The sequence below is a fragment of the Bufo bufo genome, chromosome 4 (genome assembly GCF_905171765.1).
Source record: "Bufo bufo chromosome 4, aBufBuf1.1, whole genome shotgun sequence".
In the NCBI taxonomy this organism is placed as follows: Eukaryota; Metazoa; Chordata; class Amphibia; order Anura; family Bufonidae; genus Bufo; species Bufo bufo.
This window is the reverse complement of record NC_053392.1, coordinates 421,483,107-421,500,977: the sequence shown is the minus strand read 5'-3', so window position 1 is coordinate 421,500,977 and position 17,871 is coordinate 421,483,107. Positions and strand designations below refer to the sequence as shown.

The following is a 17,871-nucleotide window of genomic DNA, read 5'->3' as shown; positions in this document are numbered from 1 at the left end:
AGTGCTGTGAGCTAAGCAGCAACCTAGTGAGCCACAAGAAGGACATGTGCTGGCTCCTACCCAAAAACCGCAAGGCAGCTAATGGGCAGAGACACAGAGCAGGAAGGGCCCTGAGCAATTGTGCTGTCTGTGCCAGATGGAAGGAGAGGGCTCGAGTGAGCAGTAGAGACTTGTCTGTGGAAATGAATACATCAACAGAGCTTCTGGAAGGCAGGTGAAAACACTGGCATCTGAAAATGGAATTAATCCCTCCAGTAGCACTGTAAACAAATGGTGGCAACCCTCAAGCTCTTACCATGAAGAGGTTCTCCAGGACTTTCATACTGATGGTCTACCCGCAGGATAGGTCATTAACCACCTCAGCCCCCAGTGCTTAAACACCCTAAGGCTGGGTTCAGACCTGAGCGTCTTTGATATGCGTTTTTGACGCGCGTTTTTGACGAGCGTTTTTTGCAATAGTAAACGCGCGTTTGACGCGCGTTTGTGTGATTGACTGCAATGTCCTATGGCCACAAACGCGCGTCAAAACGCCCCAAAGAAGCTCAAGTACTTGTTTGAGCGTAGGGCGTTTTACAGCGCGTTTTTCAGCGCTGTAAAACGCTCAAGTGAGAACCAGGGCCATAGGGAAGCATTGGTTTTCATGTGTTGAGCGTTTTACAGCGCGTTTGAACGCGCTGTAAAACGCTCAAGTGTGAACCCAGCCTGAAAGACCAGGCCACTTTTTACACTTCTGACCTACACTACTTTCACCGTTTATTGCTCGGTCATGCAACTTACCACCCAAATGAATTTTACCTCCTTTTCTTCTCACTAATAGAGCTTTCATTTGGTGGTATTTCATTGCTGCTGACATTTTTACTTTTTTTGTTATTAATCGAAATTTAACGTTTTTTTTGCAAAAAAATGACATTTTTCACTTTCAGTTGTAAAATTTTGCAAAAAAAAACTACATCCATATAGAAATTTTGCTCTAAATTTATAGTTCTACATGTCTTTGATAAAAAAAAAATGTTTGGGTAAAAAAAAAAAATGGTTTGGGTAAAAGTTATAGCGTTTACAAACTATGGTACAAAAATGTGAATTTCCGCTTTTTGAAGCAGCTCTGACTTTCTGAGCACCTGTCATGTTTCCTGAGGTTCTACAATGCCCAGACAGTACAAATACCCCACAAATGACCCCATTTCGGAAAGTACACACCCTACGGTATTCGCTGATGGGCATAGTGAGTTCATAGAACTTTTTATTTTTTGTCACAAGTTAGCGGAAAATGATGATTTTTTTTTTTTTTTCTTACAAAGTCTCATATTCCACTAACTTGTGACAAAAAATAAAAAGTTCTATGAACTCACTATGCCCATCAGCGAATACCTTGGGGTCTCTTCTTTCCAAAATGGGGTCACTTGTGGGGTAGTTATACTGCCCTGGCATTCTAGGGGCCCAAATGTGTGGTAAGGAGTTTGAAATCAAATTCTGTAAAAAATGACGAGTGAAATCCGAAAGGTGCTCTTTGGAATATGGGCCCCTTTGCCCACCTAGGCTGCAAAAAAGTGTCACACATCTGGTATCTCTGTATTCAGGAGAAGTTGAGGAATGTGTTTTGGGGTGTCTTTTTACATATACCCATGCTGGGTGAGATAAATATCTTGGTCAAATGCCAACTTTGTATAAAAAAATGGGAAAAGTTGTCTTTTGCCAAGATATTTCTCTCACCCAGCATGGGTATATGTAAAATGACACCCCAAAACACATTCCGCAACTTCTCCTGAGTACGGAGATACCAGATGTGTGACACTTTTTTGCAGCCTAGGTGAGCAAAGGGGCCCATATTCCAAAGAGCACCTTTCGGATTTCACAGGTCATTTTTTACAGAATTTGATTTCAAACTCCTTACCACACATTTGGGCCCCTAGAATGCCAGGGCAGTATAACTACCCCACAAGTGACCCCATTTTGGAAAGAAGACACCCCAAGGTATTCCGTGAGGGGCATGGCAAGTTCCTCGAATTTTTTATTTTTTGTCACAAGTTAGTGGAAAATGATGATTTTTTATTTTTTATTTTTTTTCATACAAAGTCTCATATTCCACTAACTTGTGACAAAAAATAAAAACTTCCATGAACTCACTATGCCCATCAGCGAATACCTTGGGGTCTCTTCTTTCCAAAATTGGGTCACTTGTGGGGTAGTTATACTGCCCTGGCATTCTAGGGGCCCAAATGTGTGGTAAGGAGTTTAAATTCAAATTCTGTAAAAAATGACCTGTGAAATCTGAAAGGTGCTCTTTGGAATATGGGCCCCTTTGCCCACCTAGGCTGCAAAAAAGTGTCACACATCTGGTATCTCTGTATTCAGGAGAAGTTGAGGAATGTGTTTTGGGGTGTCTTTTTACATATACCCATGCTGGGTGAGATAAATATCTTGGTCAAATGCCAACTTTGTATAAAAAAATGGGAAAAGTTGTCTTTTGCCAAGATATTTCTCTCACCCAGCATGGGTATATGTAAGATGACACCCCAAAACACATTCCCCAACTTCTCCTGAGTACGGAGATACCAGATGTGTGACACTTTTTTGCAGCCTAGGTGGGCAAAGGGGCCCATATTCCAAAGAGCACCTTTCGGATTTCACAGGTCATTTTTTAAAGAATTTGATTTCAAACTCCTTACCACACATTTGGGCCCCTAGAATGCCAGGGCTGTATAACTACCCCACAAGTGACCCCATTTTGGAAAGAAGAGACCCCAAGGTATTCGCTGATGGGCATAGTGAGTTCATGGAAGTTTTTATTTTTTGTCACAAGTTAGTGGAATGAGACTTTGTATGAAAAAAAAAAAAAAAAAAAAAATCAGCATTTTCCACTAACTTGTGACAAAAAATAAAAAATTCTAGGAACTCGCCATGCCCCTCACGGAATACCTTGGGGTGTCTTCTTTCCAAAATGGGGTCACTTGTGGGGTGGTTATACTGCCCTGGCATTTTACAGGTGCCCTAATGTGTGGTAAGTAGGTAAATGACCTGTGAAATCCTAAAGGTGCTCTTTGGAATATGGGCCCCTTTGCCCACCTAGGCTGCAAAAAAGTGTCACACATGTGGTATCGCCGTATTCAGGAGAAGTTGGGGAATGTGTTTTGGGGTGTCATTTTACATATACCCTTGCTGGGTGAGAGAAATATCTTGGCAAAAGACAACTTTTCCCATTTTTTTATACAAAGTTGGCATTTGACCAAGATATTTATCTCACCCAGCATGGGTATATGTAAAATGACACCCCAAAACACATTCCCCAACTTCTCCTGAGTACGGCGATACCAGATGTGTGACACTTTTTTGCAGCCTAGATGCGCAAAGGTGCCCAAATTCCTTTTAGGAGGGCATTTTTAGACATTTGAATACCAGACTTCTTCTCACGCTTTGGGGCCCCTAGAATGCCAGGGCAATATAAATACCCCACATGTGACCCCATTTTGGAAAGAAGACACCCCAAGGTATTCAATGAGGGGCATGGCGAGTTCATCGAAATTTTTTTTTTTTTGGCACAAGTTAGCGGAAATTGATATTTTTAATTTTTTTCTCACAAAGTCTCCCGTTCCGCTAACTTGGGACAAAAATTTCAATCTTTCATGGACTCAATATGCCCCTCACGGAATACCTGGGGGTGTCTTCTTTCCGAAATGGGGTCACATGTGGGGTATTTATACTGCCCTGGCATTCTAGGGGCCCTAAAGCGTGAGAAGAAGTCTGGAATATAAATGTCTAAAAACTTTTACGCATTTGGATTCCGTGAGGGGTATGGTGAGTTCATGTGAGATTTTATTTTTTGACACAAGTTAGTGGAATATGAGACTTTGTAAGAAAAAATAATAATAATTCCGCTAACTTGGGCCAAAAAAATGTCTGAATGGAGCCTTACAGAGGGTGATCAATGACAGGGGGGGTGATCAATGACAGGGGGGTGATCAATGACAGGGGGGTGATCAATGACAGGGGGGTGATCAATGACAGGGGGGTGATCAGGGAGTCTATATGGGGTGATAACCACAGTCATTGATCACGCCCGTGTAAGGCTTCATTCAGACGTCCGTATGCGTTTTGCGGATCCGATCCATCTATCAGTGCATCCGTAAAAATCATGCGGACATCTGAATGGAGCTTTACAGGGGGGTAATCAATGACAGGGGGGGGGGGTGATCAATGACAGGGGGGTGATCAGGGAGTCTATATGGGGTGATAACCACAGTCATTGATCATGCCCCTGTAAGGCTTCATTCAGACGTCCGGATGCGTTTTGCGGATCCGATCCATCTATCAGTGCATCCGTAAAAATCATGCGGACATCTGAATGGAGCTTTACAGGGGGGTAATCAATGACAGGGGGGTGATCAGGGAGTCTATATGGGGTGATCACCACAGTCATTGATCACGCCCGTGTAAGGCTTCATTCAGACGTCCGGATGCGTTTTGCGGATCCGATCCATCTATCAGTGGATCCGTAAAAATCATGCGGACGTCTGAATGGAGCTTTACAGGGGGGTAATCAATGACAGGGGGGTAATCAATGACTGGGGGGGGATCAGGGAGTCTATATGGGGTGATCACCACAGTCATTGATCACGCCCCTGTAAGGCTTCATTCAGACGTCCGGATGCGTTTTGCGGATCCGATCCATCTATCAGTGCATCCGTAAAAATCATGCGGACATCTGAATGGAGCTTTACAGGGGGGTAATCAATGACAGGGGGGTGATCAGGGAGTCTATATGGGGTGATCACCACAGTCATTGATCACGCCCGTGTAAGGCTTCATTCAGACGTCCGGATGCGTTTTGCGGATCCGATCCATCTATCAGTGGATCCGTAAAAATCATGCGGACATCTGAATGGAGCTTTACAGGGGGGGTGATCAATGACAGGGGGGTAATCAATGACAGGGGGGTGATCAGGGAGTCTATATGGGGTGATCACCCCCCTGTCATTGATCACGCCCGTGTAAGGCTTCATTCAGACGTCCGGATGCGTTTTGCGGATCCGATCCATCTATCAGTGGATCCGTAAAAATCATGCGGACGTCTGAATGGAGCTTTACAGGGGGTTGATCAATGACAGGGGGGTAATCAATGACAGGGGGGTGATCAGGGAGTCTATATGGGGTGATCAGGGGCTAATAAGGGGTTAATAAGTGACGGGGGGGGGGGGGGGTGTAGTGTAGTGTAGTGGTGCTTGGTGCTACTTTACTGAGCTACCTGTGTCCTCTGGTGGTCGATCCAAACAAAGGGGACCACCAGAGGACCAGGTAGCAGGTATATTAGACGCTGTTATCAAAACAGCTTCTAATATACCTGTTAGGGGTTAAAAAAAACACATCTCCAGCCTGCCAGCGAACGATCGCCGCTGGCAGGCTGGAGATCAACTCTCTTACTTTCCGTTCCTGTGAGCGCGCGCGCCTGTGTGCGCGCGTTCACAGGAAATCTCGCGTCTCGCGAGAGGACGCGCCGGCGCGTCCACCCAGAAGAGCAGGGCCGCCACAAAGACGCAATCCTGCGTACAGCGGTCCTGAGGAGGTTAATATGAGATTGGCAGGGGTCCAAATCCTTTGTTGGTTTGCCATACTTCCTTGCCTTCTGAAGGTTGGAACAAGCAGGAGGTTTGGTGGCACTGGTCTCGCTACTCACCAGCGGGGGAACAGGGAGCTGCTGCTGCATTTTGCATGCCCATATAAAAAATAAAAATAAATATATAGCAGACCTGCAAAGCAGGTATGTCTGCCTCCTAGAGAAACTAAAGTAAAACTGTTTTAGCTTAGTTTCTGTAGGTCAGAGGAGCTAAAACATTTTTTACTTCGTGTCCAACTTCAGGATGTGGCAGCTACACCTATGTTCTTGCATGTGTTCTCCGATGAAAGAAATAAAATTAGACCGGCACCACCGAACAGTATGTAATAAAGTGCAGATGCACACGATTGTGGCTGTCATACAAAAGCAAACAGTATATGTAGCAGCACACTGCTCCAAAAGCAAAGACATGAACAAAAACTGGAAACATGTATTACTTGGAGTTGCATTACTGCTATACTATGTTGGAAAATTTGAAGGAGCTTGTGCACATTTTTTATCACAATTGTGTAGCGCTCAGTTGACGCAGATGAGAAACACACTGTGCCAAGGAAGAAGTGACTAATAAATACTGTGAACGGGATGAAGATTTGTAAGTCAGTCATTCTATAAGCCATAAATATAAATGGTGAATTATAAAATCATACACAGAGGTTACAGTATGTGCTGCATCCTAGTAAATTTTGATGATATCTTTCAGCTTAAGACTTTACCTTTTTAAACTAGTGATGTTGTTTGAAGTCAGATACAACTCCTCAAGTGCAGGCCACATAACAGCACACTGTAAAACCTTTCAGATACAAAAATGATGAAAATACTCAGTTTCATAAAAGGAAATTGTCACCTCCTGCAAGGCCGATACATTAATTGATGTATTTAACACCTGCTGCTGACATTGGATCAGTAATCTGTATGCCGCCCCGCAATCTTGTCCTGGAATAAATGTAAACACTTTCTCCTGCAGTCTTCTTCATTATGCGATTCATCTTATGAGTGAAGAAGTGTATTAGACTGGGTAGACTGCAGCTCCATCTCCCTCCTGTCTCATATTACCATTATTATTCCAGAGCAGACACTGTGCTATCCACAACTGATGAGCAGTTTCTCAATCATAAAGTAAGCTGCATCTGTCAAAAGATTCTTGCTTTTCTAATGCACAGAATAGAGGGCAGTCACTTGACGGCAGGACCATTCTCACTTGTCCACTGATAATAGAGTAATAACTGTACCTGAACTCATGGGGACCCTGTGGAATGGATATTATGGTTTAGTCTCTATGAACCAGCACGAGGATGACAGTACTTTTATACCATTTTAAGACAACTGATCACCTAACCACAGAATATATGTAAGTGTCTGAACATCAGGGGACCCCCATCCGCTGCCAGGAGAATGGGAGCTTGTGTTCTACATATGAATAGATCTACAGACACAAATGCTTGTTTGCTGTATCTCCAGAAGCCCCAGAGAGCTGAATGGAGCACAGGCATAGGCGTGACTTCAAATGGTGGATAACAGATTCCCATTCTCATGATCGGCAGGGTCCCCAGCTGTTGGACCCCCGCTGATCAGACACTTATCCCCCATCTTGTGGATAGAGGATAAGTCTTTTTAATGGGACAACCCATTTAACTAATCTAAAAACTTTTATTGAACAAACGTACACATGCTTAATTGGTACTGCATGTTTGTGCATGCACCAGCAGGGGATAATACGGATACATCACATGCCTGCCACTTCCATTACTGTCACCAGAGCACTGTCCTGCAGAGCATCGGGTGGAGAAAGCATAATTTAATAAAACAATGTATGAGTCCCATACCTTTTCATTTGTACACAGTGCAACTTAAAGTGGTTGTGCAGGCTATATATATTGATGACCTATTCTCAGGATAGTGTGGTAATGTGAACAGGAAAGTATATGGTAAAGTCCTGGAAGGGGTGTATATCTTGTTGTGCCTTTTCATAGGTAAATACATTGATATCCAATTCATTATTGTCAAGATGGATGTTCATTGCCTTTAAGAGCCATGCTCGACTATAGTTGCAAATTTGTATGTCTTAAGTGGGCCAAATTAAGGTCACACAAAGCTTCAGTGTTATTTTTCTCATGAATGTACCAGTCTGAGAAGAGGCCTCCTTGTTTACTTTTAAATTTATGATGGGAGATAAAGATAAGCTCTATGCAGCTGGTGATAATTACCTATACAATTAGGCATTTATTAATGAAGAAAAATATATAATATGTATGTATTCATTTAATGAGCCTTAGTTAGTCCTTAGCATAAGACAATCAGTAGGACATATATATATATATATATATATATATATATATATATATATATTTGTTTATATTATATTGTTATATGTTACGAAGACAACATGTATCCAGTATATATATATTTCTCATTAGGAATATCTGTCTCTAAAAGAGTGTCTGTAAAGATGTGTATTTTGTAACCATTAATCACATCTTTGGTATGACAGAGGAGGTACTGATATCTCTGTGAGAAAACAAAGCCATTCAAGTTATTTATGAGTCCATAAATCAACAGTGTGAGAAACTTTTAGAGAGACGCCTAGAGGTCTGTCTCTAATTGCTACAAGTGTCAGAATTAATCCCTATAGCTTTGAATTAAAGCTTCTAAGGTCAAAATGTATATTCAGACTTACATAAGTTTACCCTTTATGCTATGATGCAAATAGCTTATACAGTAGTGCCACCTAGGTATCAGTAGGTGACATTACAACAGTAGCAAAAGTGCATTCTGGGTAGGGTTATGATGTCATTTTTATCAATGGGCACGCCCATCCGACAATGATTGGAAAGTTCCAAACTAGGAAGGTGTGTCTAACTGATAAGTTTGTGATCATAAACCATACACAGGAAAGGAGGAGAAAAGAGAGGAGAAAGAGAGAGAGAGCGAAGAGAAGTGGAGCTCTCTAGAGAGGTCTATCAAGATGAAAGCCATGGTGAGATGCACTATGATGGACCACCCAGCTTTCCTAGGAGCAGAAGTGAGATTCCTACTAGGACTTGGTAAGAGACACAGAAAATGACATTTCATTTTATTAAGACTAATTTGATAGTGTGGGTGAAATTATACCATCTAGATTGGCGAATAAATAAATAATTAAATTAATTGATCATCTCCATATTGAGATGTAGTCTTAGGATATTGTGAGGCTTCATTCTACCTGCAGAAGAATCTAGACTCATAATCTAGCAAAGCATTAATATATATATATATATATATATATATATATATATATTTATTGATAGAACATTCTTCGCCAAGCTAAAGTGATGGGATTCCCACAGGAAAGACTTGTTTCAAATCCTTTCCATTTAAGATCCTAGATCCCTGTTATTTGTCTTAATAGTCTTGCCAAAGTCATATGTGAAAATAGTCCAGGATGGGGCGGAAGGATACAGTTATCTCTTCTAAGTTATATCCTTGAATGGATTTGCCCATCTTGAAGTCATGTGATGTGTAGTTGGTTAGGGGGGGCAGAATGTATTTAGCATTCTATAATGATGTCTAGGATTAGATATGCCCATCTTGATATCATAAGGTTTTCTCTGAACAGAAGTAATATATATAACTTATGTTCATATTTTGATATCCTAACCTAATAATAGCTTGGTTATAATGTGACAAGTTATTTCCACTCACATGTATTGTTAAGCTTGTAATGCTTTATATGAACGCTATATATATTAATTTGCATGTATCATTGTGTTTATTTACTTATATATGTTTATAATCTTATAACCAATAAATCTGCATATTTTTATAATACCTGTGTATTATTGTATAATGCAGAACTACATTTTATCATTAACGTCATTTCACGTCAAAAAGAACTTAGTTATCTGAGGAAATAGTCGGACTCGGATGTGAATTGTATCAATTAGGTTGTCTACAATTCACCATTATTTTTTTATGGTTAATTATTTTTATGACCATAATTAATAATTCTTAATTGAATTATTACCCCCCGACAATCTCACCCAGGTTCCTCAACTGGGTGAGGTAAGATCCAGAATGGTGCTGTCTTCAGCTATTTTCTTTAGTAGTTTATGGGCTGGATTTTATTGGACTGGGGAAGGTAGGCTTGGTAGAGGGACCTCCCCAGTCCACCCCATTCCAGGACATGTTTTCCCCTAGCTCCAGGTGTAGCCATCTGCGATCATTAAAGGGAAATTTTACGTTTGTGCCACAATAAAGTGGAACCTGATTTGAACCATTTCCTGTTGTCTGCACCAGAATCTGTCACCGCCGGCCTGCTTCAGAGAGCAATCCCTGACAATAGGTAATCAATATCTGATTGGCAGCGGTCTAAAACCTGGCACACTGCTGATCACCTGCTTGAAGAGAAGGCTCCATGCGAGCGCTGCTTACTCTTCATTACACTACGCGATGTCTCCCTTGCAGCGGCTGCACAGTGTAATTGCAAGTGAATGGAGCACAGAGTGCTGTCCGCATCTTTTGCAGTCCCATTCAAGTGAATGGGTCCGCACCCAAGCCGCAAAAAATGCGGCTCGGATGCGGACCACAACAACAGTCGTGTGCATGAGGCCTAATGAACAGAATGTAGAGCTCACATGGAGCCTCCTCTTCAAGCAGGTGATCAGCAGGGTGCCAGGTTTCAGACCCCTGCCAATCAGATATTGATGACCTATCCTGAGGATAGAACATCAATATATATTGCCTGCACAACTCCTTTAAGAACACAATGGATGAGATTTATTAAAACTGGTGTAATGGAAAACTAGCTTAGTTGCCGATAGCACCTAATCAGATTCCACCTTTCATTTTTGAAAGGAGCTGTCAGAACTTTTGATGTTAATAAGAGTCCATCAAATAAGGCCTACATAGGTATCTGAATAGGAACTTTGAAAAGAGAAGCCCTGTTGGTCTGAATTGATATTTTTCAATTACCAAAGATTAGATTTATGTGAAGACTTTTGTTTATAAAACTTAGGAGGGTTTCCATAGTCTGGTTTTCTCGCCCATATTCATTGGGGGACACAGAAACCGTGGGTATAGCTATGTGCTCTATGAGGCGTTGACACTAGTAAAAGCTGTTAGCTCCTCCCCTGGCAGCTATACCCCCTCCAGCCTGGAGAGAGAGAGCTTCAGTTTTTTCTAGTGTCAATAGGAGGCAAGACCTCCCTGCTCTGCAGGGATCTCTTGAAGATTTTTTATTTTAGTTTATTTTTTTCCTTCTTTTTCAGATGGTCGCCTTGCCTTCCTATTCTCCCGGGGTCGAGTTGCGCCAGTGCCGTTGTGCCGCACTGCTGCTTCCCCCACAGAAGACAAGGCGGACCAGGGCAGCCTCGCTCCCCTGCATCCCGCCAGCCAAGGGGTCACCCATCCAAGCCCCCCTTTTCCAGCATCCTGCCACTACGGTGCCAGTAGCTGAAGGGGTGACCCTGCTGGATCAGAGGGGTGAAGATGGCGGCTGGACAGAAGATGAGGCGAGTATACGGGACTAGGTAAGTATTAACCCCTCCCCCCCTCCCTCTTGGCATGGTTCTCCCCTGGTGCCCTTCACCCGTCTCCCTCTCGGCATAGTGTTCTCCTGCCCTCAGGGTTAACTAGGGGGACACAGCAGGCACAAGCTGCCAGGGGCCCTTATTATCTCTCAAGACCCCTATAACAGTCCCTCTCACTCCGCCCTAGGCCGGTGGACGGCTAATAGGGGGTTAATATGGAGGAGGAATCGGGGCACTAATAGGGGGTTAATATGGAGAAATCGGGGCCGCAACTCTCAGCCAGGGGCGAGATGGCGCTGCGGTCACAGTTTATACATCAGCACTGCATTCCCCCTTAGCACTGGCAGTATCCGTTTCCTCCCGGGGGCGGCTCCGACTCATAACCCCCCTTTTCTTCCCCCGGGCCGTCCGGCAGTGACTCCCGGCGGACATGTGTTAACTGGGCCTGGTTTGGCGGCACACTAGGCCACAACTGTTCGGAGGGGGGAGCTGGCGCAAAATTCTCCCGCCTAGCTGTTCCCCCTCCTCCAGAGCCAGCTAAGCACTGCCTCCTGCTCTCTGTGTTTTTTTTTTTTAACCCTTCCAGGCCAGCCATTTCATTCGGCCGGCCATGGGTCTACAGTGCAGTTACTTAATCAGCAGTGCACCGCATGGTGTTCAGGCCCGCACCTTTCTCTGCCCGACCCGTCTGCGACACGGCCGGCGCAGCATTCGGGGGGGGGGGGGGGGGGGGGAAGACGGCGGCACTCTCTGAAAAGCCGTGTGGCAGCTTGCTTGGATCGCAGCCTTCGTGGGCGGGGCCCTTCTCCCCCAGTCACCTGCTGGCCGGTCTTGAGAAGTTGAGACTGCCTTAACCCTTCATGACCACCTACCGGCATGATTATCTGGGGTTCTTCCCCTAGGTACACTGTACATGAGTGGAGGATTTAACCCCTTCCTGCCGTCTTCCTATTTAAAAAAAATAAAAAAATAAAATAAATAAAATAAAATAATAATAATAAAGGAAATGTGTGTCCATACGGGTCCCCCTCCTCATCCGCAGGGCCACCCGGTCTGTGTGGTCCCACACTGGGCCCGTGCCCTATCTCGGGTAAAGGGGGACCTCGCATAGTTCCCAATCCGCCCTCCGGGGTCGTTTTGGTTGATGATTCTTTACCTGTGCAATCCAGTGACGGACCACTGCTGGATCCCAATCCGTCCTCCCGGGCCGTTTAGTTAATAATTCTCCACCTGCTCAATACAGCGGAGAACCTCTGGAATTCCAAATCCACCCTCTGGGGTCGTTTGGTTGATCGTTCTCCACCTGCGCAATTCAGTGAGGGATCTCCGCAGGATTCCCAATCCGTCCTCCGGGGCCATTTGGTTGATAATTCTCCACCTGCGCCATACAGTGGAGAACCTCTGGAATTCCCAAACCACCCTCCGGGTCGTTTGGTTGATAATTCTCCACCAGCGTATTCAATAAGGGACCTCTGACATTCCCAGTCCACCCTCCTGGGTCGTTTGGTTGGTAATTCCCCACCTGCGCAATTCCAGTGGGAGACAACTGGAACTTCCCAATCCTCCCTCTGGGGTCGTTTGGTTGATAATTCTCAGTCGGCGCAATTTTATACAGGACCCCTGTTCCCAATCCACCCTTCCGGGTCGTTTGGTTGATGATTCTCAGCCGGCCCAATTTTATATAGGACCTCTGTTCCCATTCCACCCCCTGGGTAGTTTGGTTGCTAAGCCCCCACCTGCGCAGTCCGCATCTGCCAGGGGCGAGGTTCTGAAGCGCAGACCTGCACGCTAGTGGACCACAGCAGGTCATCTTCTGCTCGAATATCTCCACACCCCCTCTCTTCCTCCCCGGGTCATGCTCAGGCGCACCCTCTCTCACAGGAGCGGGTCCGTCCGAGGGAGGGGGGTGGGGGAGGAGGAGAATCACTGATTCAGACCCTGACATGAATCCAAAGCAATCCCCTAAGATTGCGTCTACGGTGGCCAGCAGCACTTGTCGTAGGCATTACCCCCCTTCCTTAGGCAGAGTAATTGCACTACTTTGGGATACAGTACTGACCTTATACATTGTTCCCTGTCATAGGTGGACTAGGTGCAATAACACTGTTTCAGTGCTGGACGTATACATTCCCCCTTCTGTAGGTGGCGGAATTGCATCGCCACTGGGTTTAGTACCTGCTGTATTCATTAGCTACTTCCACAGGTGGCGGGATGACATTATCACTGGTTACAAGGTGTGCTGTATGCATTACCCCCTTATTTAGGTGCTAATTGCACTCCCCACAGGGTACAGGACTCGCCATATGCACTAGTTCTCGCCGTGGGCATTAACCCCCCTTCTTAGGTGGGGTATTTTCCCTACCACTGGCTTAAGTACTCCGTACGCATTCCACCTTCCATAGGTAGGGTAATTGCACCACCATTGGATACGGTCCGACTGTCGCGCTATCCTCCCATAAGCGGAGTGTTGCACATCACTGTGCTTCCTGCCTGCCTTACCCCCTTTCGCAAGTGATCCATTAGCGGGGGAATAATTAAATATCTTCAGATACGGCACAGGGGGTTTACTAGCATCACTTGTATCCTAGATACTTCCATCTCCATGGGTCTTCATTGTTCCAGTCGGTCATGATATTGTCCGCATCAGTAGTAGTGCGTACACACCATTATACATATATGGTGTGTACGTTCCAGCGAGTCAAGTGCTTTACTGACTATTCTCTATCCACCACTCCTCCTTCTCTGGGAAAGTGGTTATGCTGGCACTCTGGTAGCAGCTACAGTGTGTTCTCCTCCACAGGTGCAGCCTTTCTCTAATGCTTGAATTCGTGGTCGCTGCAGTGGGACATCCCCTCAGGAGGGGCCCTACCCTGGCGCCAGCTTGGCAGTTGCTCCTTTCAGCGTCGTTCCAGGTAGAGTCTTTAAGGTTGATCTACTTAAACTGGGGCAGTATGGTACGTGGCTTCTACGGATAGTCAGGCTTCCCTCTCAGTTTTTTGCGCTGACGGGGCGAGCGCTGGCTACTACTGTGGGAGCGGTATTGCGTACCACTACATGCTTGGGTTCTGTCTGTTCAGTTTTTCGTCAGTTGATGGACTCTTCTACAACTGAAATCCTTGGCTACTTCTGTATAGCGCCAGTCTCAAACGGGAAATGGGCTTGGACCTAGCCTATTCTTCCCCTGTCCTTTTCCTCCTCTGGATCATGATTCATAGACACCCCGCATACTGTGGTAGTTCCTATGTTACTACCTTCCCTCATCTGCATCTGCAAGGGGTATTCTTTTGATGGCCTTCCATTCCAGACGCGCTCCGGTCCCGACTGGTGGGCCGTGGCAACCTCCACATCCCTCCTTCTATGTGGACTCCTTCCATTGGTCTGGGTGTGCTAACGGTATCTACACGAAAGCTCCCCACCTTCTCTCCCGAGCAGGAGTTCCGGAAACATACGACATGGATGCCCTGACATCTCCTTGGCGGGAGTTCTCCCTCCTTACGTGTTTCTTCTCTCCTACCCAGGGTTCTACGGAGGATCAGATGGAGGGCATTCTGACAAATCCTAGTCGCTCTGGGTTAGCCCCGTCGCGCGTGGTATGCCGATCTTGTTCTCCTTCTAGGCGATGTCCCTTGTCACTGCCCTCAGAGACGACCTTCTTTCAGGGTCCGGTCTTGCATCGGCATTTAGGGTCTTGGTTGACGGCGTGGCTATTAAAACTGTCATCCTGAGGTGGAAGAAGTTTTTTCGGCGGACGTCATCCGCACTATGATTCAGGCTTGGAAGCCTGCACCGCCCAGGATCTATTATAGGATCTGGCGGTCCTCCTGGGCTTCTGTGAAAGCCGGGAAATTCCTTCACTCCGTTTTTTCTCTCTCCACGATCCTATCCTTTCTACAATCAGGGTTGGACTTTCGTTTAGCCCTTAGTTTTCTTGATGGGTCAGGTGTTGGCGCTTCTGTGCTGGGGCAGCTTCCAGCGTCCTCTGGTGCCATTGGAAACTTTCCTTCAGGGAGTGGCACATGCGGTTCCTCCGTACCGTCCTTTATCGCCTTGGGATCTGAATATAGTTCTCTCAGCGTTCCAGTCTTCTCCCTTTGAGCCCTTGGGGAGATATCTCTCCGGCTCCTGTCCTAGAAGGTAGTTTTTTCTTGTGGCGCTCACATCCATCAGACGGGTGTTCGAGTTGGGGGTGCTCTCTTGCAGAGAACCCTTCCTGGGTCTTCACAAGGATAAGGCGGTTCTCCGACCCATCCCTTTTTTCTCCTGAAGGTGGTCTCTGTCTTCCACATCAATGTAGAAATTGTCCTTCCTTCATTGTCCCTCTCCTTCACTCCCTAGGGAAGGGAGTTACGTCATTGACATCAGGGCTCTGATCATTATTGGCAGCCTCCAGTCCCTTCCGGCGTACGGAACCCCCTTTTTCTTTGTCATCCGGAGGTTCCACGCAAAGGATTGGCAGCCTTAAGGTGGCAATTGCACGATGGATTCGGTCTGCAAATGCTGTACCATTCCGCACCCGATGTGGGGTTCCGCCCTTAGGTGTCTCGGGTCGCTCCACTGAGCGGTGGGCGCTTCTTGGGCTCTGAGGCATCGCTCTTCGGCTGCGCGGTTGTGTAACGCGGCTACCGGTCCTCCTTACACAGATTCACAAAATTTTACCAGGTGCATTCTTATGCATCGGCGGCCGCTGCTTAGCCCGCTTGGTCTTGCAGGCGGCAGTTTTCTTAGATACCAGCAGGGACGCTTGCTTCCATGGGTCTGTGGTTTTTTCCCTCCCCGTGGACTGCTCTTAAATGTCCCACGGTTTCTGTGTCCCCCAATGAATATGGGCGAGAAAAGGAGATTTTTGTATAACTTACCAGTAAAATCTCTTTCTCGCTCTTCATTGGGGGACACAGCACCCACCGAGTATTGTTGTTCGGCCACAGTTGTGGCGGTTGCTGGTTAGAACCCCATTGGGTCTTTTGGCATGGTTGGTGTTCCATGTTTTTTCTTGGTTGGCTTGCTTCTCCTACTGCGTGTTCACAAACTGAAGCTCTCTCTCCAGGCTGGAGGGGGTATAGCTGTCAGGGGAGAAGCTAACAGCTTTTACTAGTGTCAACGCCTCCTAGAGGACATAGCTATACCCACGGTTTCTGTGTCCCCCCAATGACGAGCGAGAAAGAGATTTTACTGGTAAGTTATACAAAAATCTCCTTGTTGTAGGAAGAGGCTTAGACAGATTCAATAAAGATATTGACGCAGATAAGTTACCTAGAAATCTGTTGAGTCAAATTAGATGCAGGGAATAGAAAGAGATGAATGTTATTGGTGATTAACCTATATTAGCGAAATCCGTTTTTTTTAATAATTGATTTAAATTTAAATATGTGTGCTTTATATATATTCAATTTTAAGGTTAGAATTAAAGTATTTATTCCTATGTAATTCCAAAATACATGACTGAAACTAGCACAAGTTAATGATCTCTTTCCTTAAAGGGCTTCTGTCACCCCACTAAAGTGATTTTTTTTTTTGGGGCTAGTTAAATTAGTTATATTGCGATATATGAAAATATAATGGTGTTACTTACTTTGATCCAGCAGTTTCTTCCAAAAACGAAGTTTTATAATATGTAAATTAGGTCTCTACCAGCAAGTAGGGCGGCTACTTGCTGGTAGCTGCTGCAGAAAACCGCCCCCCTCGTCGTGTTGATTGACAGGGCCAACCGGGATCTCCTCCTCCGGCCAGCCCTGTCGGCATTTCAAAAATCCCGCGCCTGTGTTCATTCGGCGCAGGCGCTCTGACATGAGGAGGCTCGCCTCCTCAGAACTCCCTCAGTGCGCCTGCGCCGATGACATCACCAAAATAGAAGACGTCATCGGCGCAGGCGCACTGAGGGAGTGCTGAGGAGACGAGCCTCCTCATCTCAGAGCGCCTGCGCCGAATGAACACCGGCGCGGGATTTTTGAAATGCCGACAGGGCTGGCCGGAGGAGGAGATCCCGGCTGGCCCTGTCAATCAACACGACGAGGGGGCGGTTTTCTGCAGCAGCTACCAGCAAGTAGCCGCCCTACTTGCTGGTAGAGACCTAATTTACATATTATAAAACTTCGTTTTTGGAAGAAACTGCTGGATCAAAGTAAGTAACACCATTATATTTTCATATATCGCAATATAACTAATTTAACTAGCCCCAAAAAAAAAATATCACTTTAGTGGGGTGACAGAAGCCCTTTAAGGATTTGTTGAATGGAGAGAGATGTAGACCCAGGTGTGGTAATGTGTATCTTGAATTAATTAGGTCTGGTCAGAAGATTAAGAGGAAGACTAGATGTTTGCCTAAATACAAAAGTCATTGTCTATTTCAGATCGCCTCAAGGTTTTGTCTAAAACATTATTTAAAGTTTATCTTAGTTAAATGAATAAGAGAATATAAAGGAGAGAGATAAGTGCCTCAATTTTTATATGGAGTACTAGTGCCACCTAGTGTTAGGTTAAGATTAAGGTTTAGAGTGTAAAATTCATTATGGGAGGTCCTATTAGTTATCAAATGATGTCACTAGTTAATGATAAAACTTGACTAATCCCTTTCCAAAATGGAATAAAAGATGGTATGGGACTACAGAGGAGGGGTGATCGAGAGCTTCTGAAATCAGCTTCAGATGGTCATCTTGAGGACAGAAGGATCCATCTTTGGAATCCCTTTTTTTAACCAGAGATCCACTTTTTGATACCTGGGGAAGCCATCTGACCAGCTATCCTACTATCCAAGCAATTCCA

The 17,871-nt window shown here is 45.3% G+C and overlaps 1 protein-coding gene across 1 annotated transcript in view; it reads right to left on the bottom strand.

Moving 5' to 3' along the window:
- The window catches only part of TBCE (tubulin folding cofactor E), a 217,405-nt gene that overhangs the window by 107,297 nt on the left and 92,237 nt on the right, over positions 1-17,871 (bottom strand). The window contains exon 8 of the mRNA XM_040429306.1: positions 6,322-6,398. Coding sequence (XP_040285240.1) covers positions 6,322-6,398 — 77 coding nt within the window. The remainder of the gene's footprint in view (positions 1-6,321; positions 6,399-17,871) is intronic.